The following is a 12,627-nucleotide window of genomic DNA, read 5'->3' as shown; positions in this document are numbered from 1 at the left end:
TGGACAAATATTTAATGATTTAGCTAGATATAATACTGAATCTAGTTTAAAGGAATTGGGGAAGAAGATAGTAATAGTCTTGTGTTCCTCTGTACTTGCGTTCTGGAGGGCTCATGTCCAAAAGGAGGTTTAGATGATTTTTAGAGTAAGTTTTATAAAATCTTTGATTCTATATGACTTGAGACACCACAATCTGTGTGTGTATCCACAGTATGTTTAGAACTTTTTAAAATTCAAGTGATACAATTCATTTTTATTCAGCTCCTTTTCTAAGTTTTTGTGTCACATATCAACACCCAGTGATTTTCTTTTTATATTTTCTGTACCCTCATTTAAGAAGTTTGGGGTTTAGCAAGAGACAGTGGACTAAATAATTTAAACTATTTACTTGCCTTTTTTTCACATAGTTTTGTTTTTTAAGGTTTCAGGGAATAGAACTGTGATACCTAATCTGTGTTAGAATTATAATTTTTATCAGATGTTTGTATATAACTGATTCATATACCCTATTGAATTTGATCCTCCTGACTGAAAAGTGGATTGGCTAGATAGATGTCCAGTTTATAGATAGGAATAGGAAGGCCTAGAGAGTTGAGTGAATTGTAAAGCGACTTTGAAGAGCCAGCACTAAATGTGATCCTTAATCTGGGATTGACTTCTCATTACGTGTGTTGATTCCTACTGAAGGTGATGGTTTTACAGTATTTACTAGCTGCTTTTAAAGAACCAAAGTGCCTAACTAACAGATAGCTAGGGAATAGATGAGAGAAGGGGCAACATGAGAGATACTTTCATTACATGAGTTGAAGGAGAGCAGTGGTAATAAAACAGCTTTCATTTATTGAGCACTGTTCTAAGTGCCTGTGTGTATTCATGTATCATTCCATTTAATCCCTACAACAGTCCTATCAGATAAGTACTATTTTTTCCCCCATGTTGCAGGTGAGGAAATTGAGGGTTAAGTAAAGTTGCCCAAGATCACATAACTGGTGAGTGGCCAACTGGGGTAGGAATTCTGGCAGTCTGAATCCAGAGTATACTCAATAGCTGTACTAGGCTGCTTCCCTATATAGCAGTATGAGATTATGCCATGTTACACCTCCTTAGAATTTGAAGGAATAGTGTATACTATAGTGAATTCTAAAGTCTCCAGGTTGAGAGAATTTAGCAAACTAAATAATTTTGAATACTGGCAGTTGATTTATTAAATGGTAAGGTTCTACTCCCTGTGGGAGCAGTTTGTGCAAATAATGTCTATTTTTTATCTAAATGTTTCTTATATAAGAAAATGACATGTTTTGAGTTTATATATAACTGTAGATGAAGAGGAAGTAAGGTTAAATGATTGTCCCAAAATTAAGCCACTTTGGGTTGTTAAGGACATGCCTTTAAACAGGTATTTCCATTTATTTCCAATTGAATGAATATTTAGTTACATTCAAAGATGTAGTTTTTGCGTTTATTCAAAACTTAATTTTTTGCATTCATTTATGTATTTGTTTATAAGGTAAGTTAGTGGTGTAGGGAATAGTTGTTTTAAAATACTGTGTGCTTAATGTTAATAGCCTCTGTAGAGTGTATTTGTGGAATTGACTTTAGCACGTTTAAAAGGAACAAGTATAAAGGCAAGAATCAAACTTTTTAGGTAATCAATTTGTAGCTACAGGTTGGCAGCAAGAGTGATTTTTAAAAATCAACCAAATTCAAGAGTTAATATTTAGACAAAAATAGGTTAGATTGTGTGATTTCTTTCCAGCAGGAAAAACTTCAGGAAATAATTATGAAGAAAAGAACTTTTGAGGTGCCCACATGAAGATGTACACTTTTGTTTTCATATCCTAATAAAATTGGGCTAATTTACATTTTGTATAACTAATTTGCTGTAGCACTGATAGGATTACTTTTATTACTGTACCTTTTTTTATAATTCAAATATCTAGAGTGATCAATGAATCATGCTTGTTTTTATCTAACATTAGACATTTTCTAAACTGGGATGCTAAGAATGACTGAGCGGATTCTGTGGTGCTCCCTAGTTTTTACTCATTTTTAATTTTCTTCAAATGGGTGATTCTTAGAATTTTCAAGAGATTCTTCTTGATTTAACTTTTATCATTAAAAGGAGAGAAATAGAAACATCACACAGATCGTTGGCCACTTTGAATAAAGCATATCAAGTTGTATATCTGAGTTACTTTTTAAAGGTGCCAAAGTGTCCATTAAATTTAGATGTTTAATATTTTAGGCAATTTAGCTTACATCTCACATATATGTCTTTCACCCATAACCATTCTTTCTCTGTCTCCTAACAACTGAAATGCTTAATTACAGCACTTAATATGTTTGCCAAAGTAGCTTAAATGGAAATTTATGAAGCTCTACAAGGTTATTGTAATTTTATAGCGTGCTTCACAATAAGCTTAGTATGAGCTACCACTTTGTAGCTTTAAGAATGATCTGGCTTGTGGAATTTGTTGTGGCATTACTGTAGCAACTATGTTAAGAATTTGTCCCTGTAACCATTTTGAACCAACATCCTGTTTTCATTGAATTTAAGATGTCATCATTGATGAGACACTCCATTATATTAGGTGCCCTGCGTGAGAAAAAAACAAATGAGAAGTCTACGAATAAAGCTGGGATGCCAAAGGGCTATTCCCTCCGTGTGAAGCAAGAAGTAAATCTGCTATGGAAAAAAGGACAGCAAAGTAACTTGAATGTCTCAACTTTGTTTATTGGGCAAAAGGAGGGAAAAATCACTTCTGATCAGGATTTAAACCACACGCCAATTCTCTCATAAGCTTGCAGCCTATATTCCCATTATCAGTGTGGTGTTAAAACAAGTAAATAAATAACTTAGAAATTTTTAATGGTCTCAGGTTGATGGTGCTGCCAAGTGACTGGCTGAAGTCAACACAAATCCTCTGAAAGAATTCAACTTCAGTCAGACGGGTTGACACATGCATCTCCATATTAGGTGTATCCTAGAATTAATGAAAAATGGAAATCATAACATTTCCGCAAAATAGATTCCTCAAGCTTTGGGAAACAGGCCAAATTCTTGTAATAGCTTTTCATAAAAACATAGTATTTTGCATATTTATATTTTTGTTCTTTGGTTTCATGTTAATAACATCACAGTTTTGCTTTAGAATTATCTATTTACTTTTAGAATATTTGGTTGTACATAATTTAAGAATCTTGCCAATTTTCGTCAGGTTGAACAAGCTTAACTAGTTGCTACCCCTCAGAATTTAGAGATACAGAGGGAGAATTTAGCTTTTTATTTGACATTAAATCTCATTATATAACCGATACCATGAGTTCTAGTCTAAAGGCAAAGTTTTGAGATGTTTTAAAGTTTGAAGTGTGGGAAGAAGAACAATTGAGAGAACTCTGTCAAATTCTGTTCTTTAATGATTTTCAAATATTGTTTGCTGTGTCATTGCCTGGTCTAGTAAACATTTGTTATATGTAAGCTCTTTTGTGCTTTGGTTTTGGATGGGCTTTGATCACTGTGTCTCTTATGAAGTAGAGTACTTTAATTTGAAATTACATTTATTTGTACAGTCATTTGTACTGCTATCGTGTGGAAATGCTGTGTTGCATGATGGAGATTTTTCCCCCTTTTTAAATGTCTTTAATTCTTTTTTTAAGATTTAGCACAGAATTCTTCTAATTTACATGTTTAGTTTTAAATACATCATTCCAGAAAGTTTGAAAGTAGAATGAAAAATAAATAACCCATATTCCATCTCCCTAATTATCATTTTTGGTATATTTTATTCCAAATTTTATTGTGTGTACATCTCTGTTTAAAAATTTTAATCGTAGTGTACACACAATTTTGATTGTGACTTTTTTCTCTTAACATGGAGTCAGAAGCATTTTTCATGTTGCCACAAAGTCTTTGTAGTCATAGTTTTGATATTTGCTTAATGTGGAATTTCTTTTTCTTTTCTTTTAATTGGAATATAGTTGATTTACAATATTATGTTAGTTTCAGGTGTACAGCAAAGTGATTCAGTTATACATATATATGTATGTATCTATATTCTTTTTTTGGATTCTTTCTCATAGTTTATTACAAGATACTGAATATAGTTCCCCGTGCTATACAGTAAATCCTTATTGTTTATCTTTATGTATGGTGGAGTGCATCTCTTAATCCCATACTGCCAGTTTATCCTTCCCCCCACAATTTTTAATTCTTATGAGAAAATACTTTGATTCATTTTTCTCTTAAGTTTTCAAATTTCAGGTTCTCCATTTAGATTAGAAGTCTAGTTTTTGGACATGTTATTAGCTTTTGGTTTTATATGCAGACCATTTTAATAGCAGGCCATTTCTCTCTGTGGCCCACCGTGCTTCCCCCCATAATTAGTTAGTTCTTAAAAGAATTCAAACATATTTGCTATTAGCCTAAAGCAGAATTAATTGTGAGGGTATATCTGTTGAGGGGAGAAGGGGAAAAAGCCTAGTTCTCATTCTGTTAGTTTGAGTTGTAGATGCTTGTCACTGCTTTGTTTTCAAATTCTGCACTTTTATTTTTGTCAACTATTATTTGACCTGTATTTCAGGTTCTAGTCACATTTCTAGTCAAGTTCTTGTTTAGTGATGTTTAAACAGTTTATTGAATATTTTGTGGAACAAAAAGGCTTTTTTGGTTTTTTCATCCATTAGTACCATGCTACTTCATTTTAATGATAATTTAGCCTGGTTTTGCTTCATGAGTTGACTTTCAAAAGTAATAAACGTCAGTGTTCAAGTGTTTTCTACCTTAAGTAGGCTTTATATATTCCTGTTGACCAATATGCTTATTTCTTTTTTGTTGTTCCTATTTCTCAGATTGTTCATTTAATTTAAAACTGTTGAATAACTGGTTACCTTGTTCCAGGACCTATGATTGTTTTGTATAATTTTATCTCCCTTCATGTTTTCCTTACATTCGTTCATATTAAGATTAAAGTTATGATGTGAGATTATACTAATATATGTGAACATTGCGTCAGAATCCTTTGGAAATTTATGTTAATCTTCATGATTTTTATTCATACTAAGTAGTGAAGATTGATTCATAGATTTGGATAACAGTTATTGGTAGATGAGTTTAAGCCCCCAAACTAATATATTCTTTCCCCAGATATGCATATGTGTATGTGCTTTATTAAGTTTTTCTTTATAAGAGACAGCATAGATGACTTGAGTTAGAAAAATCTGTTTTTTATGTATTTGTTTAAAGTCACTGAATTATAAGCACCTTTGAGCTAGAAGTTTTAAAAAGACCAGATGGCTATAAAAATTATTTAATCAGATATTAAAAATCAAAGGTGAGAAACACTGAAAAATTTTTTTTGCCTTGCTCCAAAGAAGAGAAAAACATGGGTGTTGAGTTAAAATTAAAAGGAAATTAATATTCTTAAATTTTAAGTTACAAATAACATACCATAGTCTAAACTTTTAAATGTATTAAAATAATTATGACAATACATATAAATAATGACATAAGTATTAAAATAGGTCATTAAAAAAATACTTCATTCATTCAACAAGCACTTACTAAGCATACTATTCATGTAGTGTAGTATTCACTGGGTTTTAATCCTAAGTTGTACATATTAGTTTTAATAACCAGATAGATTCTTAAAATCCTATTAGGTGCTTTGGTCTTATATAGTAATCTTTTTTTACTTTTGTTCTAGATGCCTGGAATGATGTCTTCAGTAATGCCTGGAATGATGATGTCTCACATGTCTCAGGCTTCCATGCAGCCTGCCTTACCGGTAATCTTGTGAAAGTAACTGTTTTCTGTGATGTTTTGATTTCTTTTGTCTATGAGATAACATACGTATTTTGTAGGCAATCATGTTAGCTTTTTAAGTGCCTCCTAAGTACTACACGATGGGAATTACATGGACTTTTATTTTTAGTTTCTTGAATCCAGGCATTTACATTTTTTCCTATATTTATATTATAATTGTTGTACATCCTTAGTTACTAAGTTAATTCTACATTAAACAAGTCTAGAATTCTAAAAAGCATAATTCCTTAGCCAGAAGCACTTTATTGTTCTTGTAGCGTTCTAATCTGAAAGAGCAGACGTTTGCTTTACCATATACTAATTAAAAATTGATAGGATGTGATTTAATACTAGATCCTAAATTTAGAAATCAGAAGATTTCATTTGAAATCCACATTTCATGAGACTTCAGCTGTGGCACATTACTTAGAAAATCTTTGAATACTCTTATCACCCTTATTGGGTGGTATAGCAATATAGAAATCATTATGATATTCAAGTTAGCATGACTTATTTATTAGTTATAATGAACAGATGTGGCATACTCCACTGGGGTAGGCTTTCAGTGTCGTATCCAAAACCCCTAGGGCCAGATACATTTCAATTTTTTTTTTTATATTATAAAGTAATACATTGCATATAGTATATAATAATTATGTAAAAATTTCCCACGGGATCTTGGGCCGTGCACTTTAATTTCTAACACAATATTTCTAAAGCAGAACTTAAAGATACTCATTCTGATGTGGGATAAATAAGACTGTAAACAGTTCATATCATTCAGGATAGGTTTTGCCACTGATGAGTTTTGGTGCCAAACTAAAAAAAAAAAAAAACAACTTGTTTTTCAGAGCTTTTTGGATCTTAGAATTGTGGGTAAAGGGTTGTGGATCTTTATATAACCGATAATTATATAAATAAAACACTTAAGATTAAAGTGCTTCAGTAGTCCCAGATTACTGCAATTTTTTTTTTTTTTTTTTTTTACAATTTATAGCAAGCTCAGGGAACTGAGATCACTAAAACTTAACCAGGAATCTTTGAGTCAGTGGCTAGAGAATTGATACATAGAGGGGACTGATTATGCTTTAAGAGAATCGTATATAAAATACAGTTTAAGCAAGGTGAATGTTACTAATTTCATTTTTATTCTTACAGCCAGGAGTAAATAATATGGATGTAGCAGCAGGTATGTATACCATTTATGGTGATATATATTAGACTTAATTTGGACAGTAGCAACCGTGTTACAGTGAGGAATAAAACAGTGTCTCTTGGGCACTATAATCAGCTCCTGATTCTTTTTTTTTTTAAGCAATGGAAAATGGAAATCCATAAGAAATTATCACAATTTTAGATATTGGAATTCTGAGACCAGATTTGATCTTCAGATATACTTTGGCCCACGGGATGTTTTTAAATTTTATAATTAGTTGCTGACATTTAAAGTCTGCAGGCTTACATAAAGATTGAATTTATCATTCTATACAAAAATTTAATTTATCTTGAGAAGTTGGATGATCTGAACTTTTATTATTTACAGTGGTCTTTCTCAACACAGTAGATACTCAGAGAATATTTGAATGGAAAATTCTGGTTGAGTCCATATTTGCACTCAATATTGCACTCATTTATTGCACTCATTTATTTGCACTCATTTATTGCACTCAGTAAAAACTTTAGTGTTTATTCCACTAAACATTGTGGAATGGGTAGCTACTCCATACTTCAGATATCGAGCATGTGCTCTCAGACTTCTGGACTACTTCACTCATTTTTCTGATACCTGCTTGATCCTTATAGTCATTGCAGTTTGTAAGCCCTGTGATAATATATTTTTTTCAGCTAGTTACCAATAAGTGTTTATTATGACTAGTGTGACTTTAACATATAATAATGCTTCAATTATACATGAGTAAGTAATGTTCCATGTAATTTAGTATTCCAGATGGTGAACTTTGTCCCATGATTATGCCAAAACTTTTTTTTTTGAACATTATGGGTCGAAATATGTTTAAAATGCACTGTGTGCTTTCCTGGAGGTTTATATGGGCCATAAGTGATCTTTTTAAGATGTTTCACAGATTTCATTCTTTAAGCTGTAATGATGTTCTGATATATCAATACCTCTGATATATCAATACCTTAGAATAGTATTTTAGCCTATTTAGATATCTAGAGGTGGTTACTATTACCCTAAATAATCCTGGAAAATTACTTTAAAGTTTTTTTTTTAGTTACTTTTAAATGCTTTGACTCTATTATTGATGTTCCATACTAGCTTTTTTTAATTGCTCTCTGTATATATGTACTTAGTTGTTTCCTTTTTACAGTCTCTTGTTTTTTTTACATATAGTTTTAAGCTACTAGTTTCCTAAATTAAAGATTATTCATATGAACTTTGTGACTAATAGGGATTTCTCCTTATGTCTTAAGATAGCTTTGATAGTTTAGGACAGTACCATCTAATAGAACTTTCTGTAAGTGTAGAAATGTTCTGTAATCTGTAGTGTTGTATACAGTAAACACAGCCACATGTAATTATTGAGTACTTGAAATGTGGCTAGTGCAAAGGAGGAACTGAATTTTAAAATTTTATTTAATCTTAATTTAAATGTTAGTTTAAACAGGCATATATGGTGGCTAAAGGATTCTGTATTGTACAGCATGTGTTTGGAACCTAGATAATTAAACTTGTCAGAAATCTAAAGCATAGAATCAGAGTTCTGACACATTACTGTACTTCAGCAGTATAGCAGAGAAACAGGAATTAGTTAAGATAAACACCTATTTAGCAAGAAAAGGAGAAACAAAAGGCAAGGGTGTGAATACTGCTCAAACAGCTCCCAAGTGAGTTTGCACATTGAAAGTTCAAAGTGCCAACTTAATTCTGAAAGTGCTTTGCACTATCGATGTTTTTCTTGTGGGAAAGAGAGCAAGTACATAGGTGATATGGGACAGTCTTAGGATATTTAGTCTGATGGGATGAGGAGGAAAAAATAGTATGAATAAATATTTTAACACTGTTAACCTAAGGAGAGCATAATTTATCACATTGTAATATTGTTCCAAAAAATTTTTTTTTAGGTACAACATCCGGTGCAGTAAGTACCTTTGGAATATATTTATTTCATTATACTTCTTTAGCCTACTACGTTGATGCTTATTTCTGTTTTGAAGATTATCTACTAAGTTGAACCCTTTTCCTTTATCTTCTGTGCCAAAGGTTGAAAATTTGTTTGAATAATTTATTTTAAAATCTGATTTTTGTGAGACTTAATCAGAGATATGGGAATCACCAAGGGTTTTTTGTTGTTTTTTTTTTTAATTCCTTAAAGCTCAGTGAAGAGTTTATGTGTGTAATCTCATTTCATCAAAACAGTAGTCCTGAGAGGTAGCTGTTATTCTCATATGGTTGAGAAAATGCAGAAATCTGTGAATGAATTTTAAGTATGTTAGTATTTTAAATTTGGGGTGAAAGTCTTTTAATTGTGACCTGTATTTAAATATTTTAAACTTTTATCTTTTGCTTTAAAATTGAATAGTTATAAAATATCCATTTGGTATTCTTCCATTATAAGTGTCTTTTTTTGTTTTTGACTAATAATAGCTTCATGTTTTTCCTGCTTACTTAAATAATATGGGCTCACTGGGAGGAAAATGAAGCAGACTTAAGTTAAAAAGAAGAAAGTAAATTACCCTAAGTTTTTCTACCATGAGGGAACCACCATGATTAATATTTTGGTTGTGTCAGTTGTCCGTCAAACTATTTTTTTTCCTCACTTAATTGAAACATCTTTTTGTCATATGTTAAATTCTCACATATTCTGACATCCATTTCTGGGTTTTCTTTTCCACTCTATTTCTAATTCAATATTACACCATTTTCTGATTAGAGTAGATTTAATATTTAATAAGACAAGTCTTTCATGGTTTCTCTTTTCATTATGTCCTTTGCTGTTTTCAGATATTAGCATATGAATTTCCCTGTCCCCCACCAAAAGCAGTCTTTAAATACACACACACAGACATGCTCAAAAGGCAAAAATTGTGTTTTTATCTGGGATTAATTTAATTCTTTCCATTTTAAGAGAACTGACATATTCATACTTTTCAGTTAAACTTTCCCATCCAAAAATATTGTGTATTTATTTGAAAACTTGCTGTTGTTTTATTCTTTTTTGATTTCAGGTACACAAATTTCAGTTACTTGTGCTTTTCAGGCTATGGTCATTATTGTTGATCCATGGCGGTTCCCTCATATTTTTTCCCTCTATTCTTCCCTTTATTCTTTTTCCCTTTACTCCAGTCCACCCTCCCCAGTAGGTGCTTACTTGGATATATGTCCTAAGACACGTATATTGGGAAAAGCTTATGAAATTTTTTTGTGTAGCTTTTTTGTGTGTTTTTTCTTTTTTCTTGATCTTCATCCTTATTTTATAATTGACATACAGTATTATATTAGTATCAGGTGTATAATGCAATGGTTCAGTATTTGTATACATTACAAAATGCTTACCAAAAATAAGTAGTTAACCCATCACCACACATAGTAACAAAATTGTGTGTGTGTGTGTGTGTGTGAGGAGGACTTCACTCTTCAAAGATATAATACAGTATTACTAACTATAGTCACCGTGGTGTACATTTTATCCCTCATGACCTACTTATTTTATAGCTAAAAGTTTGTAGATTTTGACCCTCTTCACCCATTTCTCCCACACCCCCAAACCATCCTCCCCTATGGCAATCATCAGTCTGTTCTCTGTTTCTATGAACTTGGTTTTTTTGTTTCGTTTTTCAGAATCTACATGTGAGATCATACAATACTTGTCTTTCTCTCTCTGGCTTATTTCACTTAGTATAATGCCTTCAAGGTCCATCCATGCTGTTGTAAATGGCAAGATTTCATTCATTCTTTTTTTTATGGCTGAATAGTTTTCCTTGTGTGTATGTGCATTTTATATATATCTTTATCCATTCATCCATGCATACTTAGGTTATTTCCATATCTTAGCTATTAAAAATGATGCTTCAGGGCTTCCCTGGTGGTGCAGTGATTGAGTGTCTGCCTGCCAATGCAGGGAACACGGGTTCGTGCCCTGGTCTGGGAAGATCCCACGTGCCGCGGAGCGGCTAGGCCCGTGAGCCATGGCCATTGAGCCTGCGCGTCCAGAGCCTGTGCTCCGCAACGGGAGAGCCCACAACAGTGAGAGGCCCACATACCGCAAAAAAAAAAAAAAAAAAAAAAGATGTTTCAATGAACTTTTTATAGGAACTTCCATACTGTTCCATAGTGGCTATACAATTTACATTCCCACCAACAGTGTAGGAGGGTTCCAGTTTCTACACATCCTTGCGAACATTTGTTATTTCTTGGTTTTTTGATGATGGCCATCCTGACGAGTGTGAGGTGAAATCTCATTATGGTTTTGATTTACGTTTCTCTGATGCTTAGTGATGTTGAGTATCTTTTTATATACCTGTTGGGCATTTGTATGTCTTTTTTGCCCATTCTTTAATTGGATTATTTGTGGTATTTTGCTGTTGATTTGTAGGAGTTTCTTATATATTGTGGATATTAACCCCTTATTATGGTTTGCAAATATTTTCTTCCATTCCAGAGGTTATATTTTCACTCCGTTTACTGTGTGGAAGCTTTTCAGTTTGATGTAGTCCCACTTGCTTTCTATTCCTAAACATGAGGAACTAGTTCAGAATTACTTTAACTTCCTTTTAGACTCCCTTACAATGAGTGGTGGTTTAAGGATAGCAAAACATGGTTCTAACCAGAACTCTAATGAACATTCTATGTAATTCAGGCTATGAATATGTACCTGGCAAGAGAAATTCCTGTGTATTTAATCTGTGGTCAAGCAGATCCAAGAGAGTCACTTCCCTAGGTTTCCTCTGCTGTCCTCGCAATTCTTTTTGCCTTCTGGAGTCAAAAATTCAGGTATTAGTTGCCTTGACATTTGTTAGAAGAAATTGACTGTTTGGATCTTTCTAGTCAGTCATTCTGACAGGCTTTCTAAACAGAAATAGCTTTTTCTGCATAGCACCTGGTGCCAGTGCTGTGCAGGTTGAGGTGCTCACTACAGGCCTATCGCAGTTATTGGTTCAGTTCCAGACCACTGCAATAAAGTGAATGTCAGTCACAAATTTTTTGGTTTCCCAGTGCATATTAAAGTTATGTTTACACTACACTGTAGGCTATTAAGTGTGCAATAGCAGTATGTCTAAAAAAGCAATGTATATACCTTAATTTAAAAATACTTTATTGTGAGAAAATGCTAACCAATCATCTAAGCCTTTAGCAAGTCATAATCTAAAGATTACTGATCACAGATCACTGTAACAAATATGATAATGAAACGTTTGAAATATTGTAACAGTAACCAAAATGTAGCACAGAGACACAAAGTGAGCAAATGCTGTTGGAAAAGTGGTGCTAATAGACTTGCTCCACAGAGTGTTTCCACAAACATTCAATTTTTTAAAAAGGCAATAATCTGCGAAACACAATAAAGCTAAGTGCAATAATACCATGTAAATGTGTAAAGTTGCCAGATTACAGCAAGTTCAAGTTTTTCTTTTTGGAGATTTCTGGAATTTTTAAAATATTTTCAATCTATGGTTGGTTGAATTCACTGATGTGGAGGGCCAACTGCTGTAGTTCAGTCTTCTTTTAAGTCTGTTTTATGATAGAGTTTTAAATATTCTCCATTAAATACTGTGCATTCTTCATTCTGTTACATTACAGATACTGTATAAGATTTGGAGCCATTTTGAATTTGTTGTGCTTTATGTTATCATTTTTCTATGTG

At 32.5% G+C, this 12,627-nt stretch overlaps 1 protein-coding gene across 7 annotated transcripts in view; it reads left to right on the top strand.

Moving 5' to 3' along the window:
• PRPF40A (pre-mRNA processing factor 40 homolog A) overlaps positions 1-12,627 on the top strand; it is a 59,577-nt gene that overhangs the window by 9,126 nt on the left and 37,824 nt on the right. For 6 of the 7 annotated variants that reach the window (XM_079924007.1, XM_079924008.1, XM_079924012.1 and 3 more), the window contains 3 exons: positions 5,703-5,783; positions 6,959-6,989; positions 8,888-8,904. In XM_079924007.1, the coding sequence (XP_079780133.1) occupies positions 5,703-5,783; positions 6,959-6,989; positions 8,888-8,904 (129 nt within the window). Of the gene's footprint in view, positions 1-4,080; positions 4,121-5,702; positions 5,784-6,958; positions 6,990-8,887; positions 8,905-12,627 lie in introns of all 7 variants that reach the window. The other variant, XM_079924013.1, reaches the window with a different exon arrangement.

The sequence above is a fragment of the Stenella coeruleoalba genome (assembly GCF_951394435.1).
Source record: "Stenella coeruleoalba genome assembly, chromosome: 6".
Classification (NCBI taxonomy): Eukaryota; Metazoa; Chordata; class Mammalia; order Artiodactyla; family Delphinidae; genus Stenella; species Stenella coeruleoalba.
This window is presented reverse-complemented; position numbering and strand designations above follow the sequence as displayed.